Source organism: Sitophilus oryzae, unplaced genomic scaffold (genome assembly GCF_002938485.1).
Source record: "Sitophilus oryzae breed Bouriz unplaced genomic scaffold, Soryzae_2.0 scaffold_810_pilon_pilon, whole genome shotgun sequence".
Lineage (NCBI taxonomy): Eukaryota > Metazoa > Arthropoda > Insecta > Coleoptera > Curculionidae > Sitophilus > Sitophilus oryzae.
In genome coordinates this window covers 2,229,288-2,249,672 of record NW_022147429.1, presented here as the reverse complement: position 1 = coordinate 2,249,672, position 20,385 = coordinate 2,229,288, and the positions used below count along the sequence as shown (strand labels likewise).

General features: G+C 31.8%; 2 protein-coding genes across 2 annotated transcripts in view; one reads left to right on the top strand and one right to left on the bottom strand.

The window, feature by feature from the left end:
* The window catches only part of LOC115889082 (inactive dipeptidyl peptidase 10), a 259,451-nt gene that overhangs the window by 91,017 nt on the left and 148,049 nt on the right, over window positions 1–20,385 (top strand). The window lies entirely within an intron of this gene.
* Window positions 4,990–12,432, bottom strand: LOC115888975 (general odorant-binding protein 19d). The gene is made up of 2 exons (XM_030908867.1): window positions 12,349–12,432; window positions 4,990–5,423 (listed from the first exon to the last, which is right to left on the bottom strand). Exons 1-2 carry the CDS (start codon window positions 12,394–12,396, stop codon window positions 5,082–5,084), a joined length of 390 nt encoding a protein of 129 aa, XP_030764727.1. The 5' UTR covers window positions 12,397–12,432; the 3' UTR covers window positions 4,990–5,081.

Below are 20,385 nucleotides of genomic sequence, written 5' to 3'. Positions count from 1 at the left end.
TAAATGTGCAAAAATTTATTTTTTAATCCAGTTCAGGCATAAATTATTTAATAAAATCAATTAAGAAATTATTTTATATTAATAAATGATATTTTTCTATTATTTTTACCTATTAATCAGTTATTTTTCTAAATTTTTTATACACAATTCCAGTTCAATATTTTTGCCCAAATCAATATTTTTTTTTTCTGGAAATATACTAGAAGAGTGATAAAGTTAACAAGAAATACCAGATGATCCAAAAAACACGGCGTCAAAGACGACTGGGGAATAGCAATCGATGATACTTTTGGCGAGGTCTAGCTCTAAACGTCATTTACTTGGGTAACAATTTTTTGGCGCAAATCTGAGAGTCTAAACAGCCATTTACACATTCAGTTTCTGTTATCCTTTCTCAGCCTGGTTCCATCCAGTGTTGGATATAGGCCTCTTCTAGATTTTTCCATGGTTCGCATCTCTAGTTAATATCATCCATTGTCTTCCTGCCACTGTTCTGACGTTATCGACCCATCTCTTTTTCGGTTAGCCTACACTTCTTGTTGTTTCCCTAGGTCTCCATAGTATGACTATTTGTGGCCATCGGTCGGTCTGTATCCTGTCTTGTCACGATTGTTCGATCCATTGCCACTTCGGACTGGTTACTCTTTTAACAATATCTATTACTTTTGTTTTTTGACATACTACTACTACTACAGCCATTACTCGCTGACGAGTATTTGACACGCCTCAAAAGATGGTTACGCAAGGCGTTTCCTGTCATGAGCTTTCCTGTGACTGAAAAGCCCGATACGTGATGTTATATCTCTTCCGCACTCCGGACATTCAAGAATCTCATTACTTTGCTGCCTCTATACTTTTTGGTTGTCGTTATTAACTAAATTTACAATTCTCCTCCATTGCGTTCTATTGTGCGCTGCTTCCTCCCACTGATGCTGCATACTTATCCCCTTTAAGTTTTCATGAACAACATCCTTGTATCTTTTGAGTTGTCCACCCGGTTTCCTCTTACCCTCTACAAGTTCACCGTAAAGAAGATATTTCGGTAGGCGCTCTTCTTGCATCCTGCATACGTCGCCAGCACATCTTAAGCGAGATTTAGTAATCATTAGTTCAGCGCTCTCGCAGCTTGCTTTTTTAAGGACTGATACGTTTGAGACATGGTGGTACCATTTGATTCTTAAAAGTTGTCAAGGTGTCAATTTCTTTAATGCGCTCGTGTGCCGGCGGTACGGCACCCAGGTTTCGTTTCCATTTAACATGGTGGGGATTATTACTGCTCGATACACTGCAAGTTTCGTTTTTGTGCTCAAGTCATGATTGTAGAAAACCCTGTCTTTTAATTTCCAGAATGCTCTTGAGGCGCTGCTGATTCTGTGCTGAATTTCAGAGTCGATATTTGCCTTTTCCGAAATCAAACTGCCGAGGTAATTAAATTCCGATACATATTCCAACAGTTCTTCTCCGATTTTTATAGCGCTGTTATGATTTTCTGAGGGAGTGCACATGATTTTTGTTTTATCGATGTTCAGTTTAAGGCCCAAAGTTTTCGACATACATATGTGGGTGTTCCGTATGTTTTCTCTCACGGTGACTTCTAAACATGATTCTCTCCATGGTTCTTTGTGCAACTCGTAGTTGTTCTACGGTTTTTCGGGCAGTTGCCATAGTTTTTAAGCAATACGTAAGCATCATACATAAGCATAGGTAGGGTGCAGCTGTCATAAGCCTTTTTTAGATTACAGTTGAGGGTTGGAACCTTTGGTGTTAAACAGCAAAATAAAAACACTAAATCACCACAATACACAAAAAGTGTTTTGGTGTATTGTGGTGATATAGTGTTTTTATTTAGCCTTTTTTAGGTTGATGGTTGAACATATTCAGTTAGTTGGTGCTATTTAAATAACCTAAAAAGAAGACATAAGCGTAACTGCATTAAACATTTCTGAATTGTTTTTGGCTTTGTATTAAAACTATATAAATATTTCTGAAACAAGTAGGTACTGTATAAACAAATATAATATTAAACTATTTTAAAAAAAATCACCTAACAATTAAATACATACTTGATAAACAAATTGTGACGTTAAATACTAACCAGTAAATGTAACTATCTAAAACCGTGGTAACGTAAAAACCAAATTTTTGAAGTGCTCAAACGATTTCTGTTTAGACTTTACAGTTTATTGATACAGTTTGGTTTGCGCAACTTAAATATTGATCTCTAAACTCCCCTGAACGTAAAATGAACAGCCAACTTTTCGACGAACTGACTTTATAAATGCATTCATTTTATAGTATTGAACATTTTGAACGTCAACTGAACTTCAACTGCCGAGTTTATAAATCTAGCTTTACATATTTGTCCGTAACATATCTAAATCTCAGTGCTTATAAGTTTTAAGCATCAACGCACAGTCAAAACCGCTTAGTCTAGAAACACCAAATTTGGCACAAAGGTTACTTGATTGGGGTAAGGTGCCCGGTGGCGTACAGGCCCTCGTCTACCAATCTCAAGGTAGTGGGTTCGATTCCCACACCCGGCATTGCATCAGCCGACTATTTTTATTAAAATAAAAATTGTTTGGGTACCTAGGTCGACTCAGCCTTAAATGAGTACTTGGGATTCACAATCCTGAGGTAATAATAGGCGGTTGAAGCGTAGTGCTAGCCACATTACCTTCCTTGTATACCGAACGGCTCTAGTATGGCAAGCTGTACCTTGCTACTCTCAAGGCGTTAAACGCTATATACGGGAGCTATTATTATTATTATAAAAACGAGATTTGTTATGTTAGTGTGTGACATAAATTAGGAATAATAGTTAATAATAGGAATAATTGAAAAGGACGTAATCCTTTTCGGTCACTTCTTGTTTCAGCGGAAATTTCTATAACTTTTTATTTATAAATGGCACCCTCGGTATTTTTTTTTTACTTTATTTGATAGAAAATGACACTCTGAATAGAATAATATATCATATGTCAACTTTCGACACTTTCACTTAAAACAAAACTGTTTTTTTTAAATTTCAATCTAGGGTGCCATGGTTATGTTTAAAACAAATTTTTAAATCGAGCTTTGGAAAAATAAATTCGATCGTCTAATGTTTTTAGTGTCTTGTCCTGGCCGGTTTAAAGATGCCCAAATGTTATTTTTTATTATATCTCCATTTTTTGCATTATGCAATAATTTTGGCTGTGTGTATGATGGGCATCATATAAGTATACAGGGTGGTCCGATCTATATTCCGGAAACTTCGGCAGCATATTCTGCAGATAAAAATAAGTAAAAAAGTTCGTATAAATATATGTCCTAAAATGCTTGGTTTCGGAGATACAGGGTGTAGAAGTGTCATTTTTATTTCAATTTTTTCCAAATAATTTCTGAAGTAACATCAATATTTGGATGAAAATTGGTAGTAGTTTTTTAACATGAAAAATTTGATTTTGATGTCAATATTACTCCTACTAGTAGAGAGCGCCACCCACATTTTTAACTGGTATGAAGAGTAATAACTTTTCGTCCGTACCTGTATAAAACTACTGAGTAAAAAATTATACATTTACAACTTTTTTTACGTAAAAAAAAGTCTCTTGGTAAAAATTGCTACGAGTAATATTTTTCAAGATATTTGGAATGGAAATTATCAATACTTGTCATCATTGACATAAATTAAACATGTGGACTAAATAGTTATTAGACTGAAATTATAACTTTGAAATGTTTTTGTGCCAAAAGTTCAATAGAAACTGTTTTATCATCATTTTTTGCAGAAAAATTTATCATTAATTAAAAAGAAATAAAAACTTCCCAAATTTATTATTTCAGTGAAATAACAACTATCTACAGTTTGTCTGCTGGATCTGTGTCTATGAAAGGATTGCGGACAAAAAACATTTAAATAAACAGCAATATATTTTATACATCGACTTGACGAGTACGTCACACACACGTGAGTACGTACACTCATTTTATTGGCTACTTGCAAATTTGTCGAATTTTTATTGATGGGACGTGTCGTCTAATTTTTTACGAAAAACATCGGGAGAATATCGTTTCCCCTCTCACGGATACCCCGTAGCCACAGAACGGACAGATGTACTGTAGGTACTCAACGTGTTTATTTTTACTCAATATTAACATGTATTGACTATTCCCATTCTAAATATCTTGAGAACGGTTGCTCGTAGCGATTTTTACAAAGAGATATGTTTTGCGTGAAAAGTCACAGAGATGTATATTTTTTCCTCGGTAGTTTTATACAGATACGGACAAAAAGTGATTACGCTTCAAAACTGTTAAAACACATGTTAGACATGCCCCCTATTAGTAGGTGTCATTATGATATCAAAATCAAATTTCTCATGTCAAAAAACTCCCAAACACCAATTTTCATCCAAATATTTACGTTTCTTTAGAAATTATTTAGAAAAAAACGAAATGAAAATGAAACTTCTACACCCTGTATCTCCGAAACTAAGCATTTTAGAAACATTTATACGAACCTTTTTACTTATTTTTAACAGCAGAATGTGCTGCCACGGTTTCCAGTACACAGTTCGGACCACCCTGTATAATAAATGATACGATTAAATGACAAATATGAAATAGATGATATACTACATGGAGATACTTCAACAAGTGAATTAGTACTTCATATTGAAAAATAATTATTTTCTTCAGATTAATAAGAAAGATTTCCCCAGAAAAATCCTTTATGGGTATTTCGCCACTGCACTGCAATAAAAAAAAATCTTCTTTTCTTTAAATCTTCATTTGCTTTTCTATGTAGAAATTGCCTCTAATTAAAATCCATCAAAAAATTGCAAGACCAAGATAAGACCCTTCAAGACCAAGATCATAGCATGGTCTTGATGTAATCTTTGCTCACCCATTATCATTTCCTAGTCAACCTGACGCTTTCAACCCTACGGTACTTGTGGTTATACATTTAGATAGATAAGGAAAAAAATAAAAACCATCAGCACATGCATCAACTATATTTTACATTTTATACACCTTATTATATAGCATATATTTTAGATTAATATTTACACAGTACAAGATTGCCTTAAAATATATTACATTCCAAAATGTTCTTCATACAAACACTTTGCCATATGATAAGCAGTGTCTTGAGTTGTTTCCATTACTACGTGGCACTTATCCAACATGGCGTCAACCCTTGGCTCGTCATTGACAAACATCATCAAGCCTTTCTTTAGAATTTCTTGATGGTAGTTTCCTTGTTCGTCGATTACGCCACCTTTCTTACCCACGCACACTAAATGCTCCTTAAAAACTGGTGTGTCGGGAAAATCACCTCCAAAGGCTCTCATGATCATTTCGTCAGTAGCTCCAGTTTCTTGCATACATTGGTTTTGGAAGTTGAACATTTTTGTTCGTTGTTCGGGTGTCATATCCTGAAAAGTAAAAATGTGCCACATTTAAAAATTTGACTGTTATGAAAGTTTCAAAAAAGAATTAAAATAAATTAGAAAAAGATAATAAATAAATAAATAAAAACGCCTTTATTTTTAACTCGGCGACATTCAGCTGAGTTGTTAGTTTAACCGAGCATTAAAAAAAATACAATTATAAGATTAAAACACAAATAAAAAGTTTCACGATATTATCTACCTATCATAATATACTACGAAAAAAGACAAAAAAAAACAAACAAAAAGAGCCACCTAGTTATTTATCTGTGAAAGAGGCTTTTTAAATTTTGATTTAAATGTGCAAAACGAGATATTCTTTGATTGACTGATAATGTGATATTGGTTAAGCAGTTTAACTGATGCATATGAAAAGCAGCTCTGGGGCATGGCTTTATTAATTTTGGGTATTTGATAGTGCGTATTAAATCGAGTTTCGCGTGGATGAATATGGTCCCTACGTGTTAGTTTTTCAAACAAATATGAAGGCTTCTCAGATTTAATTATTTTATGCAGGAATCAAGCAAAATGAAGTTTTTGTCGATCCAATATATTTAGCCACTTTAGATCACGAAGTTTGTGGCTCACGTGATCACTACGTTTCAGGTTGTAAATAAAACGAATGCAAGAGTTCTGAACTTTTTGTAATTTGAATTTGGTTGAAACATGCAAACAAGGTCCATATACAAAATTACAGTAATTCAAATGACTTTAAGACAAGTGCTTCGCATAATTTTTTGTTAGCCCAAAGTTCAGAACATCTTTGCTTTTATAGATGTTGCGGAGATTAATATAGGCTTTTTGGAGAACTTTTGATACTTGAATACGAAATCGAAGTGTGCTGTCGAACACTACACCCAAATTTTTGTACTCGTCAACAATATGGATTCTTACTCCATTTATTGACAGCTGCCCAATTCTTCGCTGGTCCAAAGTATATAATAGCCGACTTATTTGGGTTCAGTTTTAGGCCGTGATTTTGCGAATATTTAGAGACGGATTCTAGACATTCATTCAAGTCTCCTTCAGGCTTCCACTGCATCAGATTGTGAAAATGAAATTTGTATTTGCGTGTCATCTGCGTATCTGTACCTATTACACTCTTTAAAACAATTGACATATCTGCTGTAAAATTGATGAAGAAAAGGGGACCCAAAAGTGATCCCTGATGGACCCGCCTATCAACTTCCAAAGGCATTGACTTTATGTTATCCAATACCAATGGCTGGATAGTTTTAAGTTTGAATCCGAAATGGCTCAACTTGGCACAAAGCAGAGCGTGGTTGAGGGTTAAGTTGCTTTGCTGTAATCAATTTGCTGTAAATCAAATGTTTTGCTGTAATCTAGTAATACTAGGGCAGATATTTCTCCCTTGTCTGCTGCTAGTAAGATGTCATCCAGCACTTTTAGCAAAGCCGTGGCTGTACTGTATCCTTTACGAAAACCTGACTACAGTTTGGGTGACAGGTTGTTTCCAATGAAATAGTCAATAATTTGTCTGTAAATAAGCTTTTCAAACACCTTAGAAAGCACTGATATTAGATTAGATGGCTACAAAATTACAGCAGAATGTAGAATGAGTGAAAGAGGGGTTAATCACCTCGGCTTTAAAAGAAAAAAATCAAAAGAAAAAAATGTATAATATTTTATTTTCAAAATGAAAAAAACTGGATAGAATTCGAAAATTGTTCATTTACTTCAAAATCAGTAAAAGATAAATAACTTTTTTCAATTTAAAATTTCTTGTTTAGAGGAAATGAGGGTAATTCGGAATACTGTTGGGAATTTGGAATACTCACTTGTTGGAGCTATGCGTGGCTCTATTTGTTTAAATATGGCATAAACTACTAGTTCGGCTTGTATTTAGTGGACAACAGATTTTGTAGTTATTTAAATTTATGGTGCAGAACAAAAATATGTGAACAAATAATTGTGACGTGACAAAAACTTTTTTAGTGGAAATTAAATCGGCAATCATTGCCCTGATTTGTGATTTAAATTAACTTTGATTGAGGGTCTTCAGGTAAGCATTGGTTTATATTTTAATTTGTTAAATGTATATTTTCAATATCTTAATGCATATATATATTTTTTATGGATTATAGCCTAGGTCTTCATATTGCTAATTTGGAATAGTCCAAATCAATGTCTTCTTGCTGTTTTTGGATCCTATAATGTATGTAAATTTCTTTGACACGCACTGTAGCTCAACATACTTGATGGATTTTAACATATAAAGTGTCTGGTGTCGATTGATTTTTCTTAATCCGGTCTTAATTGTAGGAGAGATATAGGTAATAGGGGCAAAAATCAGAAGACAAGAACGAATAGTGAATCTAATGCAAGCTGAATTATTTCGATCTTCTCAGAACTCGCTCCAGAATTTGATTGAAATAAATAGCCGCAAGAGACTGTAGCTTTGTTCCGGTACTTGTTATTTCCGATTATGAACCCTTCTAGAACTCTGCAGCGCATGCGCAAATGAAATAATTTTTTCATATTTCCTTCTGCGTTTGCGTATCACAGTTATAGATATAGTTCAGCATCGCTAATAAGAAAAACCCAAAGTAAACTATTATGTTTTTTCTTCTGCGAAGGAAAGGCACATGGGGAGAATAGTGGGATCAGTGCCTCACATGCACAAGTGTCGGATATGACTCCAGAACGTATATGTGTGCGATTTTTGTAATTATTCTATTTAATTTTCTCTTTTCATAAATATTTGGATACTATTGATAATGTTATATTTAATGTTAACATTACTACTTTTTCAGTGAATCTTTAAATCTGTTGTTTTTTGTTAAGTTCGTTATTTAAACATATGTATGTAATACACTCATATTAACACTAATCATATTTTTACGTTTTTATTCATCATTTTCAATGCCCCCCGGTTGCATCTTTGTAAAGGACTGTGAATTTTTGCACTGTTTTCTCATGAGTAAAAAAATACATTTAAATTACTTTAAATACTTTAAAACTTTCGTATGACATACAAGATATGTTGCTCTAAGGCACGCTATTTATTTTATTCAAAATAATCAACATTTATTTTTTTTATTTTTTTTATAACCACTATTCCAAAACACCTTCACTTCCTCTACTCCGTTGAATTTAGTTAAGGCGCGAAAGTCAGCGACCATAGTGATGACTACTTTTACGTTGCTACCCCCACCAGAACTTAAAGATGCTGTAGAAATGATAGAAACAAGATATTGTCTCAAATCAACCTTATTTTGCAATAAATATCTCTGTTATAATCAGTTGAATTTCGCTTTCTATAGGTACGCAATTACACATAGCTCCTATTTTATCAAAAAATAAAATTAATCGGTCTTACTCTCGCATAATTAATTGTTATCTATTATTATATCGATAAAAACGAACGAAGATTATAGGTTAAAAAGAGGCTTAAGAGAAAAAGATCGGTCTGCTCTGGAGTTTGCTCATATCCAACTAGGACCTGATGTATTCAGATGACAAGCCTACACAAGAACCCCATTTTTTACTCAACCCGACTAAATCGACCCAACCTTCCAACCGAATTGGACCGTGTATAGCAGGTTTTATTTAAATTCTTCTATATATTATGTAAATAGCCGCCCATACCCCATACACGCAAGGGATTTTTAAAAGGTTTGTGCCGCCATGGTCTTTACCTCTCATTAATATCTGTGCGTTAGTGGACCAACGCGGAGAGGTATCGGATATGTGACAGTCCTGATTATTGTGAGTTCTAACCTGATAAAGTATCTTTATACCTGATATGCGCTTTTGTGAATACCAAAATACTTGTACTCTGAACGACCGGATCTGTGGATACGGAATGTCATAATATGTGGATTGCGGGACCGATGGATCGCTTAAAAATCCTTTGCGTGTATGGGCGGGTAATGAATTCATTAAAAAATCTGTGTGAGTCTCATAAAGTATAACATTCTATATACAGGGTGTCCCAGACAGAGCGTGAATTAAAAGTTTTTAGAGAATTACATACTTCAATTATCTGTAAAATTTTATGAATTTTGATATCAAACACTCTATAACTAACATTAACCGTTTTTAAGAAAAAAATATTTAACATTTTTAAAGGAAAAAAAACTGCCTGTTAATGGTTAAGTTTTATTGGCTTATTTTAAAAATTACAGATCATATTTCAATATTATTGGTTTGATCCTTGTTTATATATTCTTAAAGTTGATCAACCTCTCGACAAAATGTGCTGCCTCTGGTGAACAAATCGTGAAGCTTTAAAGGAATGAAGCATGTGATTAGGGGCGGAGTAAAAAATATCGATTATTTGCGGTATTTCCCTCAGAGTAATGTAATAATATAGCTCGGATTTTTGCGAACTATAATAGGGGTCAACTGATTAAGAAATTTAAACAAAACTATTACACACTATTATTTCATTGTTGATTTTCGATTATTTTTGCTGTTATTTTAAGGATTCTAAACTGTATTAACAAAGATATTATTATTTCAATATGTTGGTACATTAATGCTAATTACTGATAATTATTAATATTTAAAAAAAGTTACATACACTTACTTTATTTCGATTTGACACAGGGCTATAACATTTTATTTCATTCTTAGATCATTTTATTCTAAATTGAGGTTTTACGAATTTACGATAATTTTTTTTTAAAACAAAACTTTTATACATTCTTGATTAAATTTGTTCTTAATTAAAAATAAAACTTGGCACTTGCTTCAATAATATTATTTGACATTTAAATAAATATTATGTACTATGTACTTAATACACCATTTAAATCTTTATTACACGAAATAAATATTTCTTAGCGTAAAACTAGATCAGAGTCAAATTTGTTTTAACTTTGTACCATATGAAAAAAAAAACGGCGTCCAGTTGGCTGGGAAATGACGATCGACGACATTTCCCATATAAATTTACATATAAAATGACAGCGATCTTCATTTCATAGCCATCACTGACGCCGTTTATTTTCGATCAAGAATTATAGAAACTGAAAATATCATTATGTTTTAACTCACGAAGCCCTTTAAACCATAAAACTTTCTAGTATATTGTTTTATTAGGAGAAAAAATGACACTTTTCGTGGTGAGACTGTACGTTTGACACACAGCCGAAGCACAAAAAGTTATTTTTACTCCGAATAGAGCATGCTATCTTTTTCAAACGCCACAAATAATTTTTTAAACAATTTCAAACGTTCCAAATAATATAAAAAGATTTAAAACTCATACCTTGTAAGTAATTATCATGATACAAAGAAAACAAGGTATGATATTGCGCAGGTTGGTCACCACGTCACAGGTGATAAACGGCACTATTGGTCGGCAAGCTCCACGCGCCAATTTCAAATTTTCAAACAGATGATACATAATAAATGTGTATAATGATAATGTGTCATAACTTTTCAAATGTCAATCTCGATGATTTTACATAACTTTTTTTAGGGATTATGTCCGAATTCTTCCTTATTTTAAGTCTTTTTTTATTAGTGGCAATTGAACAATAAGGATATTTTTTTGTATGGCATATGACGTCACAGACGATATGCGCAAACTGAACGAAATTGGAGTCGCTACCGATCATACCTTGTTTTCAAGTTTTCTTTGTACCATGAGTAATTATATATCGAGAAACTATGGTTACGTTATTTGAGACTTATGTCATTTTAATAATATATTTTCATACTTTTATGCTTCGGCGTTAAAGTGCTTTACTTTTATGCCTAGGCGTTAAAATGACTTTTATATTGTCAATCACGTCGCAAAAATTAATACTTTTGTGACATTTGAAAAGAAATAATATTTTGAAAGTAACTGTATATTTTTCTGCCACAACATATATAAGGGTTTGATGGAACGATGATCGATAAATGGATGCCGACGAACTCGACTTAAGATTTTTGAGAGTTGTCAAACTCTTGTCAAATTATAGGTTATAATTTTGTGTCAAATTACGTCAAATAGAAATGATAAATATTTTGCATTTTGCATTTTGAACTGTGTTATTACGTGTTTCGTGTTTTTTAAAATTAAGTGGAGGAAAACTAGAGGGAAAATTAAGTGTTGACCCAGACTATAGTTTCCAGTTAATATTTGGTGCCCAGAGACACAGTTTGCCAGAGTGTTGTATTATCCCCGAATAAATTTTGTATACCGTCTCTTGTATGGTACCAAAAACTGGAGTATCTTTAAAATAACATCACACGAGATAATGTGAAAAGGTGTTGGTTTAAAAAAAATAAGAAAGTTAATTAACCAACTTTTAAGGTATAAAATTTAAGTGTTATTATTAATTAAAAATTTTGTTTTATTTATGTGGTATTTATTTATTTCTTTGCAATATTATTTTTTTATTTGTACATAAGTTATATTGATAAATGTAATAATAAATGCAGGATGTAAGAAGCTTGAACTAAGAAACAGTTTTTTATATTTCTTTTTTGGTATGTAGTGTTTTGTTTAAAAATGCACTCTTTTGTTTGTTTTGTTATTAACACATAACGTAATTTGATTTTAATAAAATAACTCGATTAGATTTTCTCAGTTTTATACAGTTTTTTCTTCACCATTTTTCAAAATATTTTAAAGTTATCACTTGCCACTTGCCACTCAAATTTTAAATATATTAATGTTCTGCTATGCGTTCCAGTTGTAACAATTTTTTTTTTAAATAAAATAAACTACTTTGAAATTAAACTCTAATTAATTATCATCTATCACTGTCAAAGATTTTGTCATTGAACAAACTATATAAAGTAATATATTAATATAAAAAACACTACAAACAGCTGACAGGTTTTAAATTTTTTTAAATATAAAATTTTATTTTGACCCGTTCAGTATTACTATTACTTAACAGTAATTAACACATTATAAGATAAACTAATTAAATCTTTATGAACTTACTGCACTCGATAAGACAAGAACGCAACACAAGACAAATATTCCCTTCATTTTGTGACAAGTTCAATTTTTTACAAATAAATTACTGACAAATTATGTTTACATACCTTGATTTTATATACAGGAAAAAATATTCCCTTGAAATGTTTCCATCTAATACTCCCTTAGACTAAAACTATTAATTAACACTAGATTACTTTGTATTGTACCATGTGAAGTGGACAGATAATATGTATGATTATGGTGAATGATTTGCTAAATTTGTAAAAAATCAAGTACCGTAAAATTGTTAATGTACACCGACAATCTTTTTAAATGTTATTTATGGAATTGTTTTCTTTGAATCACTGATTCGATTTTAGTTATACAGGGTTGTTCACGACACGGAGTATTGTAGCTAAACGATGAAATTTTTACAAATTGTAAGTTTTGGGTTCGTTGGAGGACTATTAGAGCTACAATTTAAAAATATTTTTACAAGATACAGAGTGTCCCAAATAAGTAAAAAATATTATATTTGTATTTTTTTAAATGGAACACCCTGCATATTATTCCATTTTTAGATTCTAAGATTGAAATAAAGGTAAATTTGATTAGCTTAAACCTTACCGTTTTTGAAATATTTTCAATTTTGTGAAATTGCAGAAAATAAATTAAAGCGTCATTTCTCCACGAGTATCAAAGTTTTTAATACTAAATATTTACTGAAGTTTATCTATTGATCAGATATTGTATTGCAATAATAAAAATAATACTACCTCATACAGAGTGTAAAAAAATTATATTAAATAATTACTAGCTTAAACGGCAATAACTCGATTAATTTAAATAGAACACCCTGTATATTTTACAACAATCAAATGCACAATTTAATTGTCTATCAAATTGTATTCCATAATTTTTTTACCTATCTCTTCAAGTTTTCGTAGAAAATCTATTTTGTTATAATTTAGACCTCATTTCTCAATTTACCTATGGAATATTGACATTTTAGATTTTTTTTAAAGCAACAAATGTACAAAATGTACAGGTGCTAAAAACGATAATATTACAAGCTCATTTGTTTACAAAAAAAACTATTTAAATCTTTGTAAAAGAGTATACCAATTAAATATACCACCATTATTTCCGCCCAAAAATTAGTTTATTACAAACTTAATTGTTTTAGTTAATAAATTATTCTAAATAAATGTGGATTTGAATCAGAAATCAATATAGTAATAAGTTATAGTATATGAAAATTAACGTCCCTGTTATTATAAATGCAGCAGTCGTCAAAAAATAAAACAAAATTTATAAAGTGTTACTTTTTACCACACAGTCTAATACACATACAAAATTCAGTTTTGTAGTATTTGGAACAATTATTATTAATCAACGCAAATAGGCAATTAATGTAGTTTGAATAATGGGATCATATTGATTGGTCCTCTTTAACAAATATTTGAACAGTTTTTATTTTATTTTTTTAACGAAATAAGCGAATTATATTGACAATATTAGTATCTGTACTCTTTGAAAATTTGTTACATCTTTAAAAATGATCTAAAATGCCAATATTTCATGAGTAAATTAATAAATCGGATCTAAATTATAAGAAAATGCATTTTCTACGAAAACTTGAAGAGATAGGTAAAAATTGTATAATACAATTTGATAGACAATTAAAATTTGCATTTGATTCTCGTAAAATATACAGGGTGTTCCATTTAAACCAAAGAAATTATTGTCGTTTAAAGCTAGTAATTATTTAAAATATTTTTTTAGACATTCTGTATAAGGTGGTATACTTTTAATAATTGCAGCACAAAATTTAGTAAATAGAAAAACTTCATTATGCTATTTCCTTTCAAAACTTAAATACGCCTAGAGAAATGAAGCATTAGAATTGTTAATTTTGACAAAATCGTAACTATATCAATAACAATAAGATTAAAATGCGGTAAACCTTAATCAAATTTACCTTTATTTCAATCATAGAATCTAAAAATGTAATAATATACAGAGTGTTCCATTTAAAAAAATACAACTATAATATTTTTTCGATGGGTGAACAGCTGCAGGAATTCCTAGGAAGTACCAGGAAGTATATAGGATTTCCTAAGAAGTATGTGGATTTCCCAGGAGGTATACAGGATTTTCTAGGAAGTATACAGGATTTCCCAGGATTTATGATGGAATTCCAGGAGGTATGGAGGAGATCTAGGATGAGATAGCTCGAAAAAATACGCATCAAATCACGAATATTGACCTCGTTTTGATTAAAATCACACAATAGGCTCAGTGCATAACAAATAAATTTGAATTAAAACAATTACAGCTTCATTCAGAACCTCGCAATTAGTGGAATAAATTAGTGGTTTCAATTACACTTTTTACTTTTTAGTTAAACTAAAAAATTTAATAAAAAAGTTAATTACGATCGTTTACAATGTTTAAAAAAACAATTAAAATTACTAGAATATCCTAGCAACAGCTTGTGTTAGCCAGTTGTATCCATAGAGAAAGCCTAATATTTAGCTTACAAAACAATCAGCTTTTGATTTCAAACAACAATTTCTCCTAACGGAAGATTATGAAAAACCAAAATTACATTTCTCGCAAATTTTGAAGTATAATTATTGGAAAAGTTAAAAGTTTGATAACTTTTCCTACTAATTGAAAATGTCTACCATTAATTTTGACATTGTGAATGCTTACATTCAAATTAAAGGAATAAGCTTCTACGTTAATTGAAGCTACTAATTTATTCCACTATTTACGAAGTTCTGAATGAAGCTTACAAATAATTAATTATAAAAGCTCCACAGACAAGAAGAAATTAAAAAAAAAGATCTATCGGAAAGCGATTAAAAAATTCATGTTTTTACTGCAAACGCGTCGTTTTCCTGTCATTATTTGATGACGTCGCGTCGGTGGGTTCTAAAATCAAAGTTGACTTAGACATTTCTTTAATAATAATGACATATAACAGATGCCATTAGTATCCAGTGACGTAATAATGGTTCTCGCGCTTTTGTTTCTGTTTGAATTAGTTTGGAGAGGATTACAATATTTGGTGTATTGAGTGTGCTCGGTGTATTTTTTTTTCGGTGTGTTTTTTAATACAACAACACATAAATTAAGAAGCTTATTATCTGAAAGCAAAATAACACTGAACTCTCGACTGAACTGTTACGGACTAGGACTGATTTAAAATTGGAAGATAAAATGAATTTTAAGGCAGCTCAAAAAATATGTTCCATTGAAGTCCTTGAATTATTTAATACTGTTGCTGAGGGTGCAAGAACCAAGGAATAAATAAAATAACAATAAATTTAAGAATGATGAATTTAGTTATATGTTCCTATTTGGAAGAAAATTTGGATTTAAAAAGAAGGTTATATAATTTATGGTACTGTGTGTTTTTTTACGTATTTAGCGTAAATGGCTAATGATGAGTAATAAGAAAATTGGAGAACATTTTATATGTAACTGTTACACATTCATCGAGTTGAACGCTCATGCTCTGATTAATTTAATTATACATTTTCGAGAAAATCCAAACCTCACAGAGGATATGTTCCTTCCTTTGCTTTTTAGCAGTCAAAGCTGTGAGAAAATATTCCGAGCTACAAGGTCCATGACAACAATGCAATCTACAGTAGTAAATTATAGTATTAAAGACGTACTGGCAACGATTGGACAGAATTAGATCGATTAATAATATTACCCATGATTTAAGAGCTGTAATACGTTTCCCAAGAGAGCAGAAAAGATTTTAAAGAGTTCGTTCTAAGGGCCAAAACGATGCACAAATTGAAGAGCAGAGTGCAAATAATGAGGTGAAAGATATTGAAAATGCCTTTCAAAACTGATCATTACAGTGAGAATGTTTTGATGGACTCTTTGCAGGAAGCACTTGCTGTAACTGAAAAGATGGGAATGCAAGTTGAAAATTGTTCATGGAACTTGACCACTATACCAAAAAATTCAGAAGAACAATCAGTAAACAAGCAGTAAGTGATGAAAATGAATCTGTCATTGATGATTCGCAAATAGCCGAAGAAAGTATTTTTGAAAATCAAGAGGAAGAGATAGATGATTTAAGAATAGGAATCGACCAAATTAATGAGCAAAGCAAAAACACAATAGGACTCACAGGTCGCAGTGTTTCCGGCAGAGGATGGCCCCTTGCTATAAAAAAAAACTAATGAGCAAACCAAACCAAACCAAACTCTTTTTTATCGAGTCGATTTTGGATACCTTTTTCAACTTTCTGTAAAGTTTGAAACTAATTACAAATTTCGTATGCTCAATAGCATCAGGAATTCCCAAAAAATATATATGACATTTCCCAGGAGGTATTCAGGAATTCCCAAGAGATATTCAGGAATTCTTTAGCTATTAGGAGGTTTAGTATACAGAATTTGGGTCAGCTGTTTACCCCTCGTATTTTTTACTTATTTGGGACACTCTGTATCTTGCAAAAATATTTTTAAATTGTAGCTCTAATAGACTGTCAACAAACCCAGAACTTACAATTTGTAAAAATCTAATCATTTAGCTACAATACTCCGCGTTGTATGTGGTGAACAAACCTGTATATACAGGGTGAGTCTTAAATAAGTGCAAATATTTTCAGGGCTGGTAGATCTCGATATAAGAAACATACTTTCACTTTATCGTTTTTCAAATAAGTCCAAAATAACTGATATATATCCTTTGAAAATGCACGAAAAATGAATTTTTGCTTAAATTTTGAGAACCACTCAAACCACTCTGTTCTTTTCTGGATTTTCTTTCTTGTAAATTTAATCTACTACCTGTGCTGCCATATTATCAAGAAATTATGTTTTTAACTAAAATCTAAAAAAATTCCAAATTTTCATTTTTTTTCGCGATTATCTTATCTCATCGGCATCAAAAACGGGCACCTTAAAATTTTCATGTGCCTATTTTAAAGTTTATATATTGTGTTCTAGTTGACCGATTTTGATGATTTTCTAAGCAGTTTGTAGTTAAAAAACTAAATTATTTGAATTTTTAATATCCCTTCCTAAATTAAAAATGAAAGTTTCAATCTGTCAGTTATACGAGGGAAAACAAAATGTTGATATTTTGTGAAAGTTTGAAATGCCCTGTGCAGTATATTAACAAAGCAAGGAATTTAAAAATCATTCTATCATCTGCGTGTATCTTTTCTCGATAGTTTGTTTTTTGGTTCATCTCAATAGCTCTACATACATACATACTGCCATTACTCGCTGACGAGTATTTGACACGCATCAGAAGATGGTCAAGCAAGGCGTTTTCTTTCATGAGCTTTTCTGTGACTGGAAAGTCCGATACGTGATGTTATCTGTCTACTGCACTCCGGACATTCAAGGTGTTAAATTTTTACCAAAATATCAACATTTTGTTTTCCCTCGTGTAATTGACACATGACAAGTTTCATTTTTAATTTAGAAAGAGATATTAAAAATTTAAATAATCTAGCTACAAATTGCTTAAAAAATTATCAAAATCGGTCCACTAGAACACACTATTCTTCTTCTTATCATGCCCTCTCCTGCCGAAGGTTGGCGATCCAAATGGCAATTGTGGCTCTGGAAACTGCAGCCCGGAAGATTTCCGCAGACGGGCGTTCAAACCATCTCCTTAAATGTTTTAGCCATGAGTTCTGGCGTCTTCCTACTGATCTTTTCTCTTGCACTTTGCCCTCTATTATGAAGCGCAGTATTTCGTATCTATCACCTCTCATCACATGACCCAGGTATTGCATTTTTCTTTCCTTGGTGGTGTTCAGTATCTCTTTTTGTGCTGGAGTACTTCATCGTTGGTGATCCTTTGTACCCATGAGATTCACAGCATCCGTCTGTACACATACATTTCGAAGGCTTCTATTCTCTTAGAACACAATATACAAAACTTTAAAATATATAAAAATTTTAAGGCGCCCGTTTTTCGTACCGGTAAGTGTATTTTCACATCTTTTTCGAACACTATTTTCTAAAATTGATATTAAAATGAAAATATTCATCAAATGATGGTAACTTGCAATAGGTAATATTTGACAACTAACAATACTTACACCTATAACTATTATTGTAACTCCACAGAATAATAAAATATTTAGTAGAGTTTGCATTTTATCAACTTGAATCAAACCTGTAAAATAATAAATAAATCTAGCATGTATCCAAAATTGTAATTTTATATAAAATGTAAATGTTGGGTTTTTAATTCAACGTCACCATAATCACACATTATGGTTCATTAGTTAAATTAACAGTTTGGTCATTTATTTTAATTGTAAGGTATAGTTTGTCGGAGTATTTCACAGAATTGTAAATAATATTAAAACGTCATGTTAATTATAATAAGTAATTTAACATTTCAATTAATAGTTTGTCGAAATGTAGGTATAGTGCTAATGTAGAGCTAATGTAGTCAACTTTTATATAGCTGTTTTACCGATTTAACCCGAAATCTGATGTTTCTGTAATTACATCAAATTCAACTTATTTACTATAGAGGGTGAGTTTTCTACGATGTTCTCTATAGGTATCTCGGAAACTATTGGAGCTAGAGAGTCGGTTAAATGGGGAAAGAATTGTAGTTTTGTGAGGACAAACATATGCGCCTTTTGGATTTTTGAAAAAGTTTATGGCTTACTAGCTATTTTGAAAACAATAAATTTTGGCTATTTAAAAAATACTCCGTAATTTTATTATAATCTGCGTCATAGGTGATTAGTCTGTCTGTATTCAGCATTAACAAAAATAATTTTAATTTAAGCCTTATGTTATATTAGGGTATAACAGAACAAACAAAAGTAATACCTCTCACACACTTTTACGCAAGAACATCAAAAAATATTTTTGTTATAGCACTTCATATAATAATAATAGCTCCCGTATATAGCGTTTAACGCCCTGGGAGTAACAAGGTAAAGCTTACCATGCTAGACCCGTTCGGTATACAAGGAAGGTAATGTGGCTAGCACTACGCTTCAACCGCCTATTATTACCTCAGGATTGTGAATCCCAAGTACTCATTTTAAGGCTGAGTCGACCTAGGTACCCAAACTATTTTTATTTTAATAAAAATAGTCGGCTGATGAAATGCCGGGTGTAGGATTCGAACCCACTACCTTGAGATTGGTAGACAAGAGCCTGTATCTCTACGCCATCGCCACCGGGCACCTTCATAACAAATTAAAAACAAAACTAATCAATAATAAACAAAAGATCGAGGGGTGTCTCACTATTGGAGTTACATGTACATTTTCTTGGAAGTCGCTGGCAGTCATTGGCAGTCTCACGGCAGTCACCTATATAATTACATGGCAGTCATAGGCAGTCTTCTTCGCAACCATTGGCAGTACATGTACATTTTTCACCCAAGTGAGACACCCCTCGCAAAAGATGGTCTTTGCTGACATAAATAAAAAATGCTTAAATAGTAAAGTATAATATTCAATATCTGAATATTGAATAATATACAGGATGTTCGATAGGTTTGCTCTATAAATTTTTCTATCGCGATAAAAAAAAAACATAGCGCTTCAGACAAAGCCAAAACTATATCTAAAAATAAAAGCTAGTTTTCAAATGAAAATACTAATTCGAGCGTAAGTGAGACTCATACTACTGGGGTAACTACAGGGGTGCCCGGGGGTGCCCCCTCCCCAGTTATTGCTGGGCACCCCCCAGAGAAATCCTGAATTATGACTCTTGGCTACGTATTAATTTTGATTTGCTTGTGATGCAGTAAAAATGACCGCTAGTTTTCTAGTTTTGTTTAGTTAATATTATTTTGTTGTGTTCAAAAATTTATTTTTTTTAGAAAATTTGTAGTTATTTAAGTAATCTACGGGAACACGGTTTGATAACCAAGTCTATGAAATTTATTGATAGAGAAATTCATGTAAACGTTTTATTAAAAAAATGCTTTTTTAAATTATTTTTCATTAAAAAAAAACAAAAGTCCTAAGCCCCCACTGTGCTCAAACCCAGACCGCCAGGCCCACCCCAGGGTAAATTGTTAGTTACGCTA

Bases quoted from the DNA above. Each gene is read 5' to 3' on its own strand.
- LOC115888975 (XM_030908867.1), bottom strand. From the start codon at position 12,396: ATGAAGGGAATATTTGTCTTGTGTTGCGTTCTTGTCTTATCGAGTGCA. The intron at 5,424-12,348 runs GTAAGTTCATAA...TTTACTTTTCAG, and splicing joins TTCTTGTCTTATCGAGTGCA to GATATGACACCCGAACAACG.